The 21,299-nt window shown below is 41.3% G+C and overlaps 1 protein-coding gene across 5 annotated transcripts in view; it reads left to right on the top strand.

The window, feature by feature from the left end:
• The window catches only part of LOC140725584 (endothelin-converting enzyme 2-like), a 128,801-nt gene extending 111,868 nt beyond the window's left edge, over positions 1-16,933 (top strand). For all 5 annotated transcript variants that reach the window (XM_073041224.1, XM_073041222.1, XM_073041223.1 and 2 more), the window contains 3 exons: positions 527-717; positions 5,478-5,573; positions 11,029-16,933. In XM_073041224.1, coding sequence (XP_072897325.1) covers positions 527-717; positions 5,478-5,573; positions 11,029-11,205 — 464 coding nt within the window. In that variant the 3' untranslated portion in view covers positions 11,206-16,933. The remainder of the gene's footprint in view (positions 1-526; positions 718-5,477; positions 5,574-11,028) is intronic.
• The last annotated feature ends 4,366 nt before the right edge of the window (positions 16,934-21,299 follow it).

The raw sequence follows: 21,299 nt of genomic DNA on the forward strand, positions 1-21,299 counted from the left end.
CGGGATAAAAGGAAGCTGCTATTCACCAAGTATGTGGAATCTTGTCAGTCTCAATTCTCATAAATTTGCAAATTCTTCCCATCCTGTAGCTAACCAATTATCTTTTGAAGGCTCTGATTAATTCTCATTTTCAACACATTTGGAGGAAATGAATTCCAGGTCATAATCACCCTTCACATTAATAAATAATCTTAGTAAATTCTACCAAAATGTTTAAAATGACACTCTCTGACCCTCAAACCAGCATCTACATGTATCAAATGTCTTCTCAACCTTATACAATAAATGGAGAATGTTTTCTTCTGCAGCTGAAATTTCCCATTCACCCAACAACTTTACTTTTGAATGTAATGGTGTGCGGGGGGAGAAGTTTTCCAAAGACACAAATTCTCATTGCAAAGAAGATGCTAAATTTGGCAATCAGATTCTACCAAGTTTTCTGTCAGTAACTTACATAAATGAAGAGAATTTATGGGCCACAGTGTTATATTGGCTATATAGAGTTGTGCAACATTCCCTTGTGCAGGTCGAGAACATGACAAGGATGGCAATTTACGACCATGGTGGCAAAATTCTTCACTTGAAACTTTTAAGAATAAAACTGAGTGTATGATCCACGAGTACAACCAGTACACTGTAAATGGAGAACATATCAAAGGAAAACAGACACTGGGCGAAAATATTGCGGACAGCGGAGGCCTCAAAGCTGCATATCACGTAAGTTGATCTTTAAATGTAGGTATATTTGATATTGTATTGATTGCTGGCAAATAAAGTGGGCCAGAGCTGATACAGATGGTGCTGTTAGGGGAACTTGTTGCAAGCTAAGACTTTTCTTCCAACAGTGTGAAATTGGGAGGGGTGGGGAGGGGGACAGGTTGTATTGGATCTTGAGCGGGTGGACTGAGGTAAAGATGACTAAACTCCATTAATGATGTGGAAGCTATAGACTGTGTGTACTAAAAGGGATTAGAACCGACTGGTTGGGAGAGAAGCATGAATATGGTGTAGACAAGACTGAGGAAAAAGATAGGATCAAGTGAGGAGAGAGGGAGGATTGGTAAGTGAGACTGATGTTGGATTGAGGGAGTTGGGTCGGTAGTAGAAGTTGGCTGGGAGAGGGGTGTATTGGAGTTTAACTGAAGGGTTGGAAGTGGAAAAGGGGTTAATAGTCAAGATGCCCTGAGAGGTTGGATGTAAGCGGCACCTAGAGAGGTAATTGAGGAGCTGGCTAAATATACGATCAGTTGATACGATGTTGGCAGGTCAGGGGATGGAAGAGTCCGCAGGGGAGCGAACACTAAGAAAACTATTTCAAAGGGGATGAACTGGGAGATGGTGAAGTTTGAGCCCTAGACTTCCTTTAACTTGTGCTGAGAATAGCTTCAGTCCTTTAGCTAAAGGCTATAGCAGAGAACATTGCTGTTCATACACTTAAGATATGGAGAAGGATTCTATACAAGTAATATTCAAAAGGATTCAAAGTATATTTAATGTCAAAGTATGTATACAGAGTACACCTCTGAAATTGGTCCTGCTGCAGGCAGCTACAAAACAATGAAACACCGTGGAACCCGTTCAAGAAAACATCACCTAACGTGTGAAAAAAGAACAAATTGTGCAAATGGCAAATATCGAGCGAGCAACACATAGAATATCAAACATCACACCAGGAGTCCAGTTGTATTCAGTTCTGTTCAGTTAGGGCTGCTCCACTAGCCGACTGCAGCCACAGAACCATTCTTCGCTGAAGCACCTCAGTCCGCATCGATTGCCCCGATGAATCCGCTCAAAGACAACCAAGAAAAGAGCAAATGGAATCCAGCAACATGAACCTCAAAGCCCCCCAAAACGAGTCTGCAGCCTCGCTGATCAATCCGTGCAACGTAGAACCCAAGACTCCTGCACTTTCGTCCGACTGCAGTTAGCGAGAGGAAGAGGGAGACTGGTCAACTGAGGCAGACAGTGCCTTGCCCAACGCCTCAATGGGAGAGAAGCAGTGGAGTTGATCACGGGCTCGCACCCAGCATCCAAGCCACCAGGCCATGACCCAACCTCACCGAATGCCCTTGGAGACAGCGAAGCGCCAGATCGCTCAATCAGCCCAAAAACATACCACCAAAACGTGAGTCACGGGTTCTAATTGCACGCAGACTAGTAGTGGGATCATATTTGAAAGAAGTAAAAGCAGTAGTTTCGAGAACCGTCTGCAGGAGTTGCTGATGGTCCTGTTGAAGAAGATGTCAGAATAGTTTTGCATACCATTTTACGTCTGTCCTTCTCAGTAGCCTCCAAGTGTATTTCAGTGATCTGCACAGAGGATGCAGAAACCCTTCCCTGTGGACTGCTGTACTATCTGCTTGATTGAGTCCTTGATAAAGTTCTATTGCACAGCACTCAAAAATGCTGTATGATAATGAACTTCTAAGCCAATCAGCATTATCAATACCTAAATCAGTTTCAGAAACTATTTCATAAAGTACCATCCTAAGTCATCTATTTTTGAAAGAAAACATCATTGGCTGAAGGGAAAGATCGAACATTTGTCAGAAAGCATTCACTGTAGAAAATAATGAAGTACTGCTTTCTTGGGTGGGGAAAAAAAAGAGTCAAATTCTTAAAAGCTTGGTTAGCAACCATGAAGGGCAACACACAGGTACAGAAGATCCCCTTTTAAAAGTAATAAAAACAGAACGTATCATAGGTGTATATTTATGGCCCTTGTATTGAAAGCATGGTAGAATATAATTAAGGATGTAATTGGTGGCCGTATCTGGCCATGTATCAGCAGAAATATTGGAAATTATTAGGGTGATGATTTAAAAGAATTCATAGAATTTTATCTGCTCACCCGAAATCAGGAATCTGATTGACAGAGCCGTTGTTGCAATTGAATGTTTCAAAGACAGAAGGACATCAGTGTCAGACAGCCTATTGGGCCAGTTGATGCTGACATAGCAAAAGTGGACAAGATGATAATGGAGAAATCAACAACTGCCAGTCTATGAAGACGGACTCCAGACTAATATAGACCTTAGTACAGCACAGGAACAGCTTCTCCGGCCCATGATTTAAGCTGAATCCAATGAAATGCCTAACTAAACCAACCCCTTCTGCCTACACAATTCCTCCATTCTCTGCCCTGTCAAGTGTCTATCTAAGAGAGTCTTAAATACCTCTGTAATATTTGCCTCCACGATAACCCCTGGCAGTGCATTCCAGGTACCGACTGCTGTCTGTGTATAACAAAACGAAAGCAACGTGCCCCATGCATCTCCTTTGAACTTACCCCCTCTCACCTTAAAAGCATACCCTCTAGTATTAGAGGGAAAAGATACTGCCTGTCTGTTTATGCCTCTCATAACCTCATAAGCTTCTATCAGGTTTCCCCTCAGCCACTGCCATCCAGAGAAAACAAGTTTATCTAACCTTGTATGGTAATGTAATGGGTGGAAATGTCCACAATCCACAGCCACCGATGTTGAGTTGGGGTTCACGTAAAGAGGCTAGTCTGATGTGATGTTGCATTATGTCAAGTTCTGTTACCACATTTCGTGTTCAGTTTTTGAGGTCCAATAAATGTTGCCATTTTTCATAAACAAAAAGTGCTTCATGTTGTTTTATTTGTGAAAATCTACGTTGGTGACCTCGGTGCTCCAGGAAGATTCCCGCATTATTGAACATGTCAGCCAACCCAGTCGCTTTGAAACTCCTTGCTTTGTATTTAAAGAACTTTTCATGCAGCAAATACCTGCTCAAGTTTGCATTGCCCTCATTAATGCACCCGTGAAGGACCATAGGGAGCTTGTAAAATGGCTGATGGTCTACATTCAGCCAGCAACGGTGCATAATTATTCCTCATTTCATTTATTGCCTCAATAAGCCCGGTCATCAAGGCCTCTGACATAAGCACGCAAAACTACTACTACTACTAATTAATACTGTGAAACAGACAACCCCGGGCCTGTGTTTTTACCGTGCTCGCTTTGTACGAATGCTAGGAAGTGCTGACTGCCTTGCAGCTTCGAAAGTGCCAGCTCATTGGGATGTCAGAGGTCTGCCAGGGGCGTCTGCTGTTCATTACGGACACACTTTCAGGGCGACAATTCCTATGTGACGTGGGTGCTCAAGTGAGCATGCAGCCGACATTGCATTTTGACGGGAAGGCAGAGAGTGACAAAACCTCATTGAAGCTGCCAGCAGCAGCCGGATCCGGATCCTGACTTGTGGGACATGACGGCTGACACTCTGCTGCAGCGGACAGTGTTACACATGGGACTTCGTACTGGCTGGACCTCTGCTCGGTGTAGATTTCCTGTGTGCCCAAGGACTGCTAGTCGATTTGAAGAACTGCCAGCTTATGGATGTTCAAGGATTTTGGGTTGTTACCCTGCTCCCCCAGTAAGTTTCTCACAATGACTCTGTCAAGAGCATGCCCGACCGCATGTGAGTTTACTCAATCACTGGGTGTATTCCCAGACCTCATCAAGCCCACATTCTCCACTACAGTCATAAAACATGGAATCGAGCACCACATTTCCACAATTGGCCCACCAGTCCATACCCATGCATGTAGACTGGACCCAGAAAAGCTGGCCACTCCGAAGGCAGAGTTGGCCAACGGTGAAAGACTGGGCATTGTACAAGAGTCGAAATGCCCCTGGAATTCACCCCTCCATGTGGTCCCTAAGTCCAGTGGTGGTTCCCATTGATGTGCCGATTACCGCCATCTTAACGAGGTCACCGCTCCCGATCCACACCTGATCCCACAATCATCTGTTCCATCTTTCCCTGACTGGCACTGGCTCCAGGAATTACTACCTCCAAGGTCCTGCTTTTCAGGTTCTTTATTAGCTCCCCATTCTTACCATGCATGACCTCTTTCCCCCTTTCTCCCCATGTTATTGGTACAAATGTGCACATGACATCTGGCTGTGTACCTTCCCTTTAAAGGTGTTCTGCAGCTGGTCTGAGGTATCATCACCCCTGGCACCCAGGAGACAACACACTATCCTGGCGCCTCTTCTGCTTCCGTAGAATCTCCTGTCTATTCCCCCGAACTATTGAGTCTCCTATAATTATTGATCGGCTTGACATTACCCTCTCCTGCTCAGAGCAAGCCACAGTGTCACTGACATGACTACTCCTGTTGTGGACATTCCCCCCAAAGGGGTACATTGTTGCTGAGAGGAATGGTCACAGGGCGCACTTCAATGTCTGCTCTCTCCTTTCTTGATTTAGTAACATATAAACAGATTAGAAGCTAGACTGGTGGGATTAATGTCTAGAGATTTGGATAAAACATTTATGCAACAAATATTTAAGAATCTTGGTGAGGAAAAGAGAATGGAAAATTGAATTGCACAGTGGCAGATGAATATAATTTTTCTGAAGATGAGGTGGCATTAACCTTAATATGTTTAGCGAACTTTGACCCACTTTACTGCAACCTTAATCATGTTTCATGCAATTTTCAGGCTTACAAAGCTTGGGTGAAACGGAATGGAGAAGAGAAACTGTTGCCTGCTCTTGGACTGAACAACCACCAGCTCTTTTTTGTAGGATTTGCACAAGTAAGAAAAAATGAAAAATCAGATAGATTGGAAGAAAGTTACTGGTTTTATTCTTTATTTTTAAGGACTTTTGTTGACTGTTTTAAAAGTTACCATTGAATATAAATTTCTGAAACATTTTTTGAAAATAGAGGTCATTTCAGATATTGGCCTCAAATACAAACGTAATATTTACAGTTGTTCTGTCAGTTATCTGAATTGGGATAAGGAGGGTGTTAGTAAAGTACTTACTATTGTGAGTAATGTGGGAGTGAGATACTAAAAGGCATTGCCAAAGTTAACACCACTGTAGTTACCTACCTCAGCTACTCCAGTAGGATGTTCTAAACCTGGAATGGAAAAGGCAAAAGTAACAAGCACTGTGTCCACCAACATCTGAAGGTTTCCTTCCATGCCACACACATTGTGACTGGGAAATACATAGCAATCTTGTTTATATATTCCCTTGTACAGTACTGAGCAAAAGTCTTCAGTATATTCAGTAAAAGTCTTCACCAGATAGTGGTCGATAAGGTGCCGCACAAGAGACTTATAAATAAGATACAGATGTATGAAGTCGGAGGAAGCATATTGGCATGGATAGTGGATTGGTTAACCAATAGAAGGCAGAGAGTTGGTATAAATGGGCGTTTCTCCGGTTGGCAGTCAGTGGTGAGTGGAGTGCCACAGGGGTCGGTGCTGGGCCCGCAGCTGTTTACCATTTACATTGATGATTTGGAAGACGGGTCTGAGTGTTGCATAGCAAAATTTGCTGATGACACTAAACTGAGTGGAAAAGCAAATTGTATAGAGGATGTAGAGAGTCTGCAGAGGGATATAGATAGGTTAAGTGAGTGGGCCAAGGTCTGGCAGATGTTCGAGATCATGCACTTTGGAAGGAATAATAGACGAGCAGATTATTATTTAAATGGTGAAAGATTGCAGCATGCTGTTGTGTAGAGGGACTTGGGAGTGCTTGTTCATGAATCGCAAAAAGTTGGCTTGCAGGTACAATAGGTTATTGAGAAGGCAAAGGCCTTCATTGCTAAAGGGATTGAATTCAAGAGCAAGGAGGTCATGCTACAACTATACAGGGTACTGGTGAGGCCATACCTGGAGTATTGTGTGCAGTTCTGGTCTCCATACTTGAGGAAGGATATATACTGGCTTTGGAGGCAGTGCAGAGGAGTTTCACCAGGTTGATTCCAGGGATGAAGGGGTAAACCTATGAGGAGAGATTGAGTCGCCTGGGACTGTACTCTCTGGAGTTTAGAAGAATAAGAGGGGATCTTATAGAAACTTACAAAATTTTGAAAGGGATGGATAAAATAGTAGGAAAGTTGTTTCCATTGGTGGGTGAGACTCGAACTAGGGGACATTGCCTCAAGATTCAGGGGAGAAGATTTAGGAGAGATGAGGAGAAACTGTTTTTCCCGGAGAGTAGTAAATCTGTGGAATTCTCTGCCCAGGGAAGCAGTTGAGGCTTCCTCACTAAAATATTTAAGAAGCAGTTAGATAGGTTTTTACATAGTAAGGGAATTAAGGGTTATGGGGAAAAGGCAGGTAGATGGAGCTGAGTTTACAGACAGATCAGCCATGATCTTATTGAATGGCGGGGCAGGCTCAATGGGCCGGATGGCCTACTCCTGCTCCTATTTCTCATGTTCTTATATATTAAAAAGAAATTCTGTACAGTGAAGATGCTTTCAAAAATAATGAAATAAAATGGTTTTAAATATAAAAAAGTTTATTATAAAGAGCAGTCAACTCTTTAAAAAAATAACTAAGTCAATCAGTATTTGGTGTGACTACCCTTTGCCTTTGAAACTACATCAATTCTCTTAGGTACACTGTCTTGTAGTTTTATATGAAAATCAGCTGGTAGAATGTTCCAAGCATCTTGGAGAACTTGCCACGTTTCTTCTGCCAACTTTGGCAGTCTAACTGGTTTCTGTCTCTCCAGGTAATCCCAGACACCCTCGTTGGTGTTGAGATCAGGGCTCTGTGAAGGCCACACCATCTGCTGCAGACCTCCTTGTTCCCCTTTTCACTGGATAGTTCTTTATGACCTTGGCCGTGTGCTTGGGGACATTGTCCTGCTGCAGAATGACGTTAGGACCAGTCAGCCACCTCCTTGATGGTATTGTGTGATGGATGAGAATCTGTTTGTACTTCACAGTGTTGAGGATTCCATTAATTCTGATCAGTGACCAGATCACCAACTCCATTTGAAGAAATGCAGTCCAAACCTGCAGGGAACCTCTATCATCCTTCACTGTTGGTCGCAGACACTCATCCACATAGCGCTCTCCAGCTCTGCTACAAACAAACTGCCTTCTGTTTGAATCACAGATGTCAAATTTTGCTTCATCAGTCCAGAGTACTTGCTGCCACTTTTCAGGACCTCAGTCCTTGTGTTTTTGTGCACAGGTGATTCTCTTGGCTTTGTTTCCACTTTGGAGGAAGGGCCTTTTGGCAGCAACTCTTCCTTGAAGACCACTTCTGGCACGACTGCTCCAGATAGTAGTACTTGGATTCCAGTGGTTTCTGTGAGTTCAGAGCTGAAAGCAGTGCTTGACATCATCTGCATTAGGAGGGTGTCAGTTTGATGTACACTCAGTTTCTGTGGATGACTTTTGTGGTTCTGATCCTCAACCTTGCCCATTTCTTTGTGCTTGGACAGCACATCTTGAAACTTGTGTCTGCTGCAGAATTTCAGCTTGGGAGAGACCTTGCTGATGCAGCATGACCATTTTGTGTTTTCTTGCTATGCTCACTCCTACCACGGTGTACAGATTGATGATTTGAAGGTTGAACTGTCACACCCATACCATTTAGTTTGGTCAAGATAGTGCCTGCGTACAATTCTTCCATGGTCAACATCTTCTGGATAGACCATGAAACTATTTATCTCACTTTCCTTATGTCTGTTACCTATTGAATGTGATTCTGGAGCTATTGGAGTCTGTGATTTGAAGACTGGCCTGCTGCTGTGCTTGGAGAATGTTACCCAGGTTTTCTGTATTTGGATATGAATTTAGACTTGGACTATGGACTTATGGTTTTTTATATTGTGTTCTTTGCCCATTCTTTCTTGTTTTTTTTTGTGTAGGGAGGAGGGATTTGGGGGTTGATGACCATGCTGCCATTCTTTTCTTTCTTGGTTTTATGGCTATCTGGAGAAGAAGAATTTCAGAGTTGTATAATATAAACGAACCTTTGAATCTTGAACTTTTTCAGTTTGGTTGTTCTTCACCCAATTTGATACCTTCTACATCCGTTTCTGATTTCAGTTTAGTTCAATTGAGTCATTATGCCTTTGATCATTAGCAGCTGTTTGTTATATTTGTGTAATCATGCGTCTACAAAGTAATCAACTTTTTATTTGAAAAGTGGTCAATTACTTAATATCTCAGTTCAAAGTTGAAAGTACATTATTACCAAAGTATGTATGTTATATCCAACCTGAAATTTGTCTCCTTACAGGCAGCCACAAAATGTAGAAACCCAAAAGAACCCATTTTAAAAAAAAGATTGTCAAACACCCAATGTGCAGAAAAGAACAAATGGTGCAAACAGTAAAAGTGGTAAATAACGTTCAGAACTGAAATTCATTGAAGTGAGTCCACAGCCACAATGCCAGTCACACTATAGCCAGTCTGGGAGCCCATTAGTTGCAGGCCACAACCTCAATTCAGTACAGACACGAGTAAACCTTATGGAGCAGCAAGCTGAACACCTATTGGTCCTTCACTTCTGGCTCCGACACTGACCTTCTCAATCTGGCTAGGTGTTTAAATCGGCCAAACAATGGGCCTTTCCTTGCTCTTGAACCCGGGCCCTGCCATTTCTATTGCTCTTGGGCCTGCGACTTGCCGCCTCAATTCAGCCCATACCTGACCTTTCCAATTCAGTCTGGCTCTAGAATTGGTCAAACCTCGGCTTGCTCCTCGCTCTTGGGCCTGGGCCTTGCTTCTGCTGCTTCAAGTTGCCTCTGCAACCGCCGAGCATTGGCTCATTCCGTACTCTTGGACCTGAGCTCCACCACCTCGATTCGGCCCACTCGTGCCACGCTGCAACCATACTGCACCTTCAAGACTTCAGTGCACAAGACAAAAACTCCAGGTTGTACAGCCATTTTGAAAGCTCGACTCAAGGGAAAGTTACAGGCTATTGATTGCAGTGATCATTTTTGAGGAAAAAGTGTGATTAATAAAGTAATTAATAATTGCTTTTGCTGACAGTAAATCATTGCTTTGCTTCACTGGTGACATCTTAAGCTGAGAGTTAGGGGGCAAAAGTTTACTCAGAGAGTGGTAGATGTGTGGAACGAGCTTCCAGTAGAAGTGGTAGAGGCAGGTTCGGTATTGTCATTTAAAGCAAAATTGAATAGGTATATGGACAGGAAAGTAATGGAGGGTTATGGGCTGAGTGCAGGTCAGTGGGACAAGGTGAGAGTAAGTGTTCGGCACGGACTAGAAGGGCCGAGATGGCCTGTTTCTGTGCTGTAATTGTTATATGGTTATATGTATATGTTACTTTAATGAAATACAAAAATTTCTCTAACATTTAATTTTTTGGAAAACTAATGTTTGGAAATCTAAAATTTGCTCTTTTCTACTGATGCACTAATGCAGAAGACAAAAATTAAATATCTAAAACAAAATTTATACAAAATATACTATATATTTAAATACTGGAACTTCTTACACAGTTGCCCTGTGAAAGTGATTTCACCAGAAACACTGCAGGCATTTCAGAAATTGCCTTGCCACATTGTAAAATATTTAAGGATGGACGGTAAATCTGGGCATTGCCTTTAATGCCCTTATCTGCAGGTTATTGAAATGGAATAGAGGTAATTGTCAAAAATTCTGTTTTATGCAATGTAGGTAAATATTCGCTAAAGATATAAAATAGTTAAGCGGTGCAGATGGGGCAGAAAAGGTGAATCTTGGAGTAAAACAAAGTTGCTGTAGGACTTTTCTGAACCAAAGGTATCAGAAGATAAGGGCCAAGGAGGAGTACGTGAAATCAAGTCATGGATCAGTGGATGGCCATAAACGAGAAAATCAGCAGATGCTGGGAATCTGAGCAACACACACAAAATGCTGCGGGAACTCAGCAGACCAGGCAGCATCTATGGAGAGGAGTAGAGTCGCTGCTTCCTGCTGAAGAGTCTTGGCCCGGAACGTCGACCGTACTCTTTTCCATTGATGCTGCCTGGCCTGCTGAGTTCCTCCAGCATCTTGTGTGTGTGTTGCTCAATGGTGCATGAGAGCACCTGCTCAAAGGATTACTTTGTCAATGATCCCGTAGCTTTAAAATTTGCCTGCCAGTGTGATATGCAGTTTAATGAAATTGAGTTATTTTAAATGATCACGCATAGTTCTCCTATTTAGAGTGGTAGAATTTGTACTATTTTGGTCATTTACAGGAAAATAATGGTAATTGATATAATTTTATTTTCTCACAGGTGTGGTGTTCAGTGCGCACACCGGAGAGTGCACACGAAGGCCTTATTACTGATCCACACAGCCCAGAAAAAATTCGGGTTATTGGAGCATTATCAAATTCCAAAGACTTTGCTGAGCATTTCAATTGTCCCTCGGGAACCCCAATGAATCCTGGAAAACAGTGTGAGGTGTGGTAGTTGTGGATGCAAAATAATGGAATTTTACACTGGATAATTATTACAAAAAAATTGGAACAATAGTATAGTGCAACACTGATCTGAGGGGAAATTATGGTAAACGAAGACATACAATATATTGTGCACTTTTATAACTAAAATGTTAAGATTACTTAATGTTATAAACACATAGTACATGTTTGGTGTATCACTAGCCTATGGGACACAAAGGCTAAGCTTTTAAATGGGAGAACAGTCTATAAGCTGCTTTCTGAGGAAAGAAGTTGGAATAATTTGGCGTATTTTACAAAAAATACATGATCCAGGGTAGGGGGTGTAGATACAAGCTTATTTCCTACTCAGATTGATCGTGTCCATATCATTACAGAGTACCTTGAAGCTGTGCTTATTTAATTGAACTGAAACTTTTAGCTTGTTTGGCACACTTGGGAATAGATTTTAAAATGTTTTCAAGTTTTAATCTAATCATGCAATGCCATTCAGAAACCAGAATGATAAAAATGAATCGTACCTGTTCCTTGTGAATTTGATATTACAGCCTGAAACGGAATAACCATCGAAGGCATCGTGCAGGCTGTTTGTATTTTATCTGTTGGTACATTAACAGAGTATTAAGTTCTGAATTCTACTTTTCTCATTACCTGTCCTTGCTAATATAGCGAGAAAGTGCAAACATACTACTGATTTGCATAACTGTAGTAGTGGATCACAGGTTTTTGTGCAAATGCTCAATTTCAGATTGAGGGGGGAATAAAGCAGACAAGAAGATTCTGTATTTAAATGTAAAGCTGCGGCATATTTAGTGCCTAGTGTCAGAATTGTACTTTATTGACTTAACAGCTAAAAACAAATAGCAATCTCAGTTACAGTTAAAGTGTCAGCCCAACCTGTGCAAGGTATTACCTCATGTTCTTGAATGCTGTATGAAAAATATATTAAAAATGGGAATGCAACCAAAATAACAATGTCTAAGGAATCCCTGCAAATTTCAGTTTAAATTGACAATTATGGAAAAAGATTTTTGAAGAGTAGAAAGGCAATGAACGGTGTTTGGTATTTCAAATATAATTATGGAAAGGAGAGGAGTGGAAAAGTTTACAGACCAATGAGTTATTTACTGTTACTTTGCCTTGCTAGGTAAACCTATTCTTCAATCATAGCTTACAATGTGCATGGGCATCACCAGTTATCTCTTACAATGTTAAGTGCAACACTTCATGACAAGCTTTAGAACTTTTGGAAAAGTCAAATTATTTTCAAGATCTAGCAGGGTCAAAGAAAGTAAATAGTACTTTGCTAAGACATCATTAGGATAGCTCACATGCTGTTATTGAAAAGGAATACTGTGGTAAATGGTGTGGGCAGAGATAGCTACGTAAGAAGTGTTCTTTTGTAATTCATTCACAATTGTGTGCATTATGCTTAGATGTGACTTGTAAGAGCTACTTTCAAGTTTATAAGAGGATTGATAACTTGTTGGTTGGCACTTACTCTTATTCCAGTGCCTTTATGTGTTTTACCATGGAAATATGGAGAGTCGTGAGTAATTTTGGCTGAAATTGTGCATTAATCTATGATATTACCCTATACACACAAGGTTGATATTCCTCCTTTTTCTTCTGCCATGGCTGTGGAGATTTAAATCGTAATTGTTCATCATGTATGACTTGCCTAATCTTTGGTCATCATGTCACTAAAGTTTTATGTTAATTTTGCTGCTAAATACTTATTTCTAAAGAACCAAAGATGTATAACATCAAAGTGATTGATAGCTTATGTCAAAGGAATGATGGAGGGCCAAGAATGAGCAATAGAAAATCAGAACATTAAGTTCCTAAGAGTGATGTCCTCTTTATACTGTCCACAGATGTTGTTCAACTTTAGATTGAAGGACCACTCAGTTGAGACTCCTACCTTTATAAGAGATTCCCTACTTACACTTCTATGTCCCCACCCCAGCCCACCCACTTGCTCTTTAGAGTGCAGAGTAGAAAGAGCATACTATGCTGCAACACTTCAGGCAGTTTAAATAACCCATGAAATAGTACAGGAAAGGCCTTCCAGTGTGATTTTTGGCATTTTGTCCCATTCTCAGTTATATGAAAATGTCATTTCCTGGAAACTTTCCACAAAGATATAAGCTCACTTTCTGGTTTTTGATGCATCATGATGAGAACATTCCATTGTATTATACTACTTGTATAACCCTGGCTCCTTTGCCCTAAGGACAGATAGTGTAATTTTATGCACTCTCACAATGAAATGTCCTTGTTAGTGCTTTTCTTTAGAGGAAGGTATAGATGAATGTAGTTAACAGTTTTACATATCTAACAATTCTACACTGTGAAATTACCTTTTTGTAATCACAGGCATTGGTTATTTAGAATCGTAGAGCACTACAGTACAGAAACATGCCCTTTGGCGTACCTAGCCCATGCTGAACTGTTAGTCCCATTGACCTGCATGTGGACAATAGCCCTCCATAACTTCCCATCTATGTACTTATCCAAACTTAAATGTAGCATTTGAACCCGTATCCACCACTTCCACGGGCGGCTTGCTTCACACCCTCACCACCTTCTGAGTGAAGAAAATCACCCTCATTTTCCCCATAAATATTTTACCTTTTGCCCTTATCCCAATCTCAGTAGATAAAGCCTGCTGGCATTTACCCTATCTATACCTCTCTTAATTTTAAATGCCTCCATCAAACCTCCCCCTGATTCTCCTATGGTCCGGGGAATAAAGTCCTAACCTATTCAACTTTTCCCCATAACTCAGGTCCTCAAGTTATGGCAACATTTTCTTTCAACCTAATTGATATCTTTCCTGTAGTTAGGTGACCAGAACTGCACACAATACTCTAAATAACACCTCACCAATGTCTTATACAAGTACAATATATCCTCCCAACTCCTGTACTCAGTACTTTGATTTACGAAGACCAATGTGCCATAAGCTCTCTCTATGACCTTATCTACCTGTGACACCACTTCCAAGGAACTATGGATCTGAATTTCCAGATCTCTTGCTCTACTGCACTCCTCAGTGCCCAGCCAACCACTGTGTAGGTCCTTCCCTGGTTTGTCCACCCAAAGTGCGACTTGTGCCTGCATTAAGTTATGTCTGACATTTTTCAACCTTTTTTTTTTAGTAATTCATCAATAGGTCAATAGTAATGAACTGTTTGTAAACTATTCACTGCTATTGGATATTAGGGATCTTTGATGAACAAGAAAAAGTAAATGAATTTATCATGCAAGAAAAATCAGCTAATCCAGTAAACATTTGAAAAGATTTAAACAATGGGTGAAGCTGTGCTGAACGCACAACATGGGAAGTTACCAAAGCTGTAGGCTAGACAGTGAACCAGTAATCAAGTTGCATCAAATTTTGTAACTAAACTCTGCATTTGGAGGAGGAAGGAATGGCTAATGGGCTGTGGGCGGGCTTTATGACTGAGTTGCAATAGCAAGTTCTGAATTTAGTACTGCAAAGTCTTCAGTGATTTTGGCTCATAATGTTGACCCATTTCAAATCCAAATGGTGGACCAAATCAATCCATGCCTAAAGTCCTGTACTTTACTAAAGAGATTCAATCTATGTGCAGGACTGGAAATTTGGCAGTCCCCGTGGAGCAATATGGTGTTGAACAGAGACTAGATGGTATCAGCCTGAAGTGGGTCTCAAACAGGACCGCAGTGTAGCCAATGTAAAATGAAATGAATTCATCCTTGGACTCGAGTCCTCACCTGCCTGCCCCCTCAACCTTTTTCAAAATCAAAGATGATCTTCTTTCTCCTCTTTTTGGAGGCCATTCTCAAACCTACTGGGGAAACCCAAGTTTTTTTTTTAAACAGTTGTTGGCTTTTGCAGGAGACCATCAAGGATAAAGGTATCTCGGAAATAGTTTATGTGGATGCTTTTAACAATCCATGTCTTTTCTATTTAAGCTTTCAACCCAAGACATAACCCCTGAGACTGGTTTCCGGTGTAACAACCATCTTCTTCCTCTGTATGTTTTCCCCTCCATTTTCTTGTCCAATTTGTCCAAACATATATTTGAGTCAAAGTCCTATGGACTGTGACCCATTCTCATGGAATTGTGCCTTAACTTTGTCCCTGATGGCTGAATTTCCACCTTAAATTGTATTCAGTTTAGTTTTCTATTCTCCCTGTTGTTAACAATCTGAAAAATCAAACATTCAAAATAGTTACAGGTGACTATTTTTACTCATCAATATTTTAAGCAATAAATAGATTAGATCTAAAGCAGTAGTTGTATATATAAATGTTTCTATTTTCATTCAAATGCTAGTATCCTACTGCACTCCTTAATATCCACTTTTTGTGATCCATGCTTGAAACGAAATCTTACCTTCAACTCTTACTTGAAAGCATAACATTATTTTTGGACATGTAAGCAAGTTTTAAGGTACATTTGAGATGCTTTTGAAATATCCTGTGATTGAAAGACTGAAATTGAGCAACTAATATCGAAGTAATTGACTAATTCAAAAATACTGAACCCAAGAATGTAAGCAATAGAAGTGGAAGTAGGCTATTCAGCCACAAGCCTGCTCTGCCATTCATAAGAACATGGCTGATCTAATACTGGTTTCAGCTCCACTTTTTTGCCTGTTCTCCATTATCCCTGAGCCTCTACAGATCAAAAGTCAGTCTATCTTGTCTGTTAATATATTCAATGATTTAGTCTCCACAGCTCTCTGATTTACAACCCTCTGAGAAAAGACATTCCTCATTATTCCCAAATAAAATGGATAACCCTTATTTCTAAAAACTAGATTACCCATTGAAAGAAAGCATCCACTCAGCATACACCTTTTTAAGTAACCTCGTAACCTTGTGTTTAAATAAATTCAGCTCTCATTCTAAACTCCAGAGTATGGGCCCAACCTGTTCAATATTATTCTTCAGCCTACCTGTTCCTTCCAGGAATCAACTTGTGAAAACATTCTGAACTACCACCAATTCAAGTATATCCCAACTAAAATAAGGATACCAAAACTGTACACAGCTTTACACCAAGTATGGTCTCATAGCCCTGCATAGATGTAGCACGATTTTCCCGATTTTACACACCATCCCTTTTGCATTAAAGGCCTGCATTCTTGCCTTAATGATTACCTGCTGTACAGCATGCTTTTTTCTTGTGTTTTCTGTATGAGGACACCCAGATCCCTCTGTATATCAGTATTTTGTAATCTCTCACTTACTCTGCTTTTCTACCTAACAAAGCAGAAATACAGAATAATTTAATAGATCAGCAATTTTTAAAGTAAACACTTTTCAAGAGGCATTTTTGATTGATCTTAAAGTTAGAATGGTATTATGACGGTTTGTGACATTATTAGTAAGCATCAAATACCCAAGTTTTCACTTTTTTTCCCAAATACGTAATCAAGATGTATCTGATTTAGGCAATGTGCTGTTTGTATTTAACTCTGGAGAAGCTGAAGATTTAGAAAATGTCATATTTATATGATACTATTATACTAATAGCTGAGACATTTGAAGTCACTAATTCATTACCTCTTTGGGCAACTACTCTTTGAATCCAACCAGTTTCTTTTGAAAATGTCATATTGTCAGAAGAGCCTTATCTTGAAGAGAAAATGTTGACTGCTTCAACTTCTGTGGAAAAAAACAATGTGGAGTGTCATTAAAGCAGTATTTATGTAAACATTAATAAAGCACTCTAAATATCTCAACTGTGTTGATTATTGAAAAGTAATTTTTGCCATCCAGAGACACGAAGGTTAGTTTCAGGCTCATTCTTATATGTTCATGTACTACTGCATAGAAAATTAAAATGCATTTTAAAGCTACTTAAAGGAGAAGACTCACGGGCATATTGTACTTCTCCAGAGAGTTTAAGAAAGATGAATAACATTGAACAAAACAAGCAAATTTTATTTTTATAGAACATAGAATAGTACAGCACATTACAGGCCCTTTGGCCCACAATGTTGTGCCGACCCTCAAACCGTGCCTCCCATATAACCCTCCACCTTAAATTCCTCCATATACCTATCTAGTAGTCTCTTAAACTTCACTAGTGTGTCTGCCTCCACCACTGACTCAGGCAGTGCATTCCACGCACCAACCACTCTCTGAGTGAAAAACCTTCCTCTAATATCCCCCTTGAACTTCCCTCCCCTTACCTTAAAGCCATGTCCTCTTGTACTGAGCAGTGGTGCCCTGGGGAAAGAGACGCTGGCTGTCCACTCCGTCTATTCCTCTTAATATCTTGTACACCTCTATCATGTCTCCTCTCGTCCTCCTCTCCAAAGAGTAAAGCCCGAGCTCCCTTAATCTCTGATCATAATCCATACTCTCTAAACCAGGCAGCATCCTGGTAAATCTCCTCTGTACCCTTTCCAATGCTTCCACATCCTTCCTATAGTGAGGCGACCAGAACTGGACACAGTACTCGCAAGTGTGGCCTAACTAGAGTTTTATAGAGCTGCATCATCACATCGCGTCTCTTAAACTCTATCCCTCGACTTATGAAAGCTAACACACCATAAGCTTTCTTAACTACCCTGTCTACCTGTGAGGCAACTTCCAGGGATCTGTGGACATGTACCCCCAGATCCCTCTGCTCCTCCACACTACCAAGTATCCTGCCATTTACTTTGTACTCTGCTTTGGAGTTTGTCCTTCCAAAGTGCACCACCTCACACTTCTCCGGGTTGAACTCCATCTGCCACTTCTCAGCCCACTTCTGCATCCTATCAGTGTCTCTCTGCAATCTTTGACAATCCTCTACACTATCTATAACACCACCAACCTTTGTGTCATCTGCAAACTTGCCAACCCACCCTTCTATCCCCACCTCCAGGTCGTTAATAAAAATCACAAAAAGTAGAGGTCCCAGAACAGATCCTTGTGGGACACCACCAGGTCACAACCCTCCAATCTGAATGTACTCCCTCCACCACGATCCTCTGCCTTCTGCAGGCAACCCAATTCTGAATCCACCTGGCCAAACTTCCCTGGATCCCATGCCTTCTGACTTTCTGAATAAGCCTACCGTGTGGAACCTTGTCAAATGCCTTACTAAAATCCATGTAGATCACATCCACTGCACTACCCTCATCTGCTCACCTCCTCAAAGAACTCTATCAGGCTTGTTAGATGCGATCTGCCCTTCACAAAGTCACGCTGACTGTCCCTGATCAGACCATGATTCTCTAAATGCCCATAGATTCTATCTCTAAGAATCTTTTCCAACAGCTTTCCCACCACAGACGTAAGGCTCACTGGTCTATAATTACCCGGACTATCCCTACTACCGTTTTTGAACAAGGGGACAACATTCGCTTCCCTCCAATCCTCCAGTACCATTCCCGTGGACAATGAGGACATAAAGATCCTAGCCAGAGGCTCAGCAATCTCTTCCCTCGCCTCGTGGAGCAGCCTGGGGAATATTCCCTCAGGCCCCGGGGATTTATCCATCCTAATGTATTTTAACAACTCCAACACCACCTCTTCCTTAATATCAACATGCTCCAGAACATCAATCTCACTCTTATTGTCCTGACCGTCATCAAGTTCCCTCTCATTGGCGAATACCGGAGAAGTATTCATTGAGGACCTCACTCACTTCCACAGCCACCGCACATCTTCCCACTTTTATCTCTAATCAGTCCTATCTTCACTCCTGTCATCCTTTTGTTCTTCACATAATTGAAGAATGCCTTGGGGGTTTTCCTTTACCCTACTTGCCAAGGCCTTCTCATGCCCCCTTCTTGCTCTTCTCAGCCCCTTCTTAAGCTCCTTTCTTGCTACCCTATATTCCTCAATAGATCCATCTAATCCTAGCTTCCTAAACCTCATGTATGCGGCCTTCTTCCACCTGACTAGATTCTCCACCTCACTTGTCATCCATGGTTCCTTCACCCCACCATTCTTTATCTTCCTTACCGGGACAAATTTATCCCTAACATCCTGCAAGAGATCCTTAAACATTGACCACATATCCATAGTATATTTCCCTGCAAAAACATCATCCCAATTCACACCCACAAGTTCTAGCCTTATAGCCTCATAATTTGCCCTTCCCCAATTAAAAATTTTCCTGTCCTCTCTGATTCTATCCTTCTCCATGAGAATGCTAAAGGCCAGGGAGCGGTGATCACTGTCCCCCAGATGCTCACCCACTGACAGATCTGTGACCTGACCCAGTTCGTTACCTAATACTAGATCTAGTATGGCATTTCCCCCTAGTCGGCCTGTCAACATACTGTGACAGGAATCTGTCCTGAACACACTTAAACTCTGCCCCATCTAAACCCTTGGAACTAATCAGGTGACAATCAATATTAGGGAAGTTAAAGTCATCCATGATAACAACCCTGTTATTTTTGCACCTTTCCAAAATATGCCTCCCAATCTGCTCCTCGGTATCTCTGCTGCTACCAGGGGGCCTATAGAATACCCCCAGTAGAATAACTGCTCCCTTCCTGTTCCTGACTTCCACCCATACTGACTCAAAAGAGGATCCTGCTACATTACCCACCCTTTCTGCAGCTGTAATAGTATCCCTGACCAGTAATGCCACCCCTCCTCGACTTTCCCCCCTCTCTATCCCTTTTAAAGCACTGAAATCCAGGAATATTGAGAATCCATTCCTGCCCTGGTGCCAGCCAAGTCTCTGTAATGGCCACTACATCATAATTCCATGTATGTATCCAAGCTCTCAGTTCATCACCTTTGTTCCTGATGCTTCTTGCATTGAAGTACACACACTTTAGCCCTTCTACCTTACTACTTTTACACCCTTTATCTCGTTCCTCAAAGCCTCTCTATAATGTTAGATCTGGCTTTACTCCATGCACTTTCACTGCTCTATCGCTTCAGGTCCCATCCTCCTTGCAAATTTGTTTAAACCCTTCCGAAGCATGCTAGCAAACCTACCTGCAAGGATATTGCTCCCCCTCGAGTTCAGGTGCAACCCATCCAATCTGTACAGGTCCCACCTTCCCCAGAAGAGATCCCAATGATCCAAACATCTAAAACCCTGCCCCCTGCACCAACTCCTCAGCCACGCATTCAACTGCCATCTCCTCCAATTCTTACCATCACTATCACGTAGCACTGATAGCAATCCTGAGAACGCCACCCTTTAGGTCCTTTTCTTCAGCCTTCTGCCTAGTTCCCGAAACTCACACTTCAGGACCTCATCCCTCTTCCTGCCTATGTCGTTGGTACCAACATGTTATTGCTACGGCAAAATATTCTTCCACTGCTCATGACAGTAAATTTAAAAGTATTCTCTGACACAATGGAATCAAAAGTACTGAAAGCGTTTAGCAAGTCGGTTAGCATCCATTGAAGAGAACCACAGTTAATCCTTCAAAATGAAGATGCTTTGTTGGAACTAGGAAAGAGATGAAAAAGTAATTTTATGACACAACGTGATGGAGAAAATGGGAAATGTGTAGTAGGCTGGCACATGGTCAAATGAGTTATTCATGCAGTTAGGCGTTGATTTTGCCTCACTGAGGTTGATTTTGTTTTCTTGGGTAACACAAAGAGGTATAATCCCTCTTAACTACCATATTTACCACTCAACCTGATCTTATCCAAAATATTCCATTTCCTGTTTTGCTGAGTTTTTTTTTGCCTGCATTTTCTGTTTTTAAATTTCCGATTTCTATTACTTGCAGTTTATTTTTGCTGGCGTAGTAAAACATTGTTTTCTTGAATAACCCGTTTTAAAAGAGATAATGGAATTAATCTTACTTTACAGTAAAATTACTTAATATTAACTAATGGACTAAATATTGTTGCTGCTTAAAATCCATTAGGAATGGTATGTCAATAACTTGAGACATTTGAATGTTTGATGCTGTATCCCTCTGGTGGACATTTAAGCAATTACAAAGAAATATGAAAACACCAGACGCTGGAAATATTCAGCAGATGAAGACACATCTGTGAGCAGAGAAACAGTTAAATTTCAGAGTGAAGGCACTTTTCTGAAATGGGAAGGAGATAAAACAGAAGCTTTAAAATACATGGAGGTGGAGGAGGGGATATCTCTGATAGGGTTAAACCAGGGTGAC

Source organism: Hemitrygon akajei, chromosome 3, assembly GCF_048418815.1.
Source record: "Hemitrygon akajei chromosome 3, sHemAka1.3, whole genome shotgun sequence".
Taxonomy (NCBI): Eukaryota; Metazoa; Chordata; class Chondrichthyes; order Myliobatiformes; family Dasyatidae; genus Hemitrygon; species Hemitrygon akajei.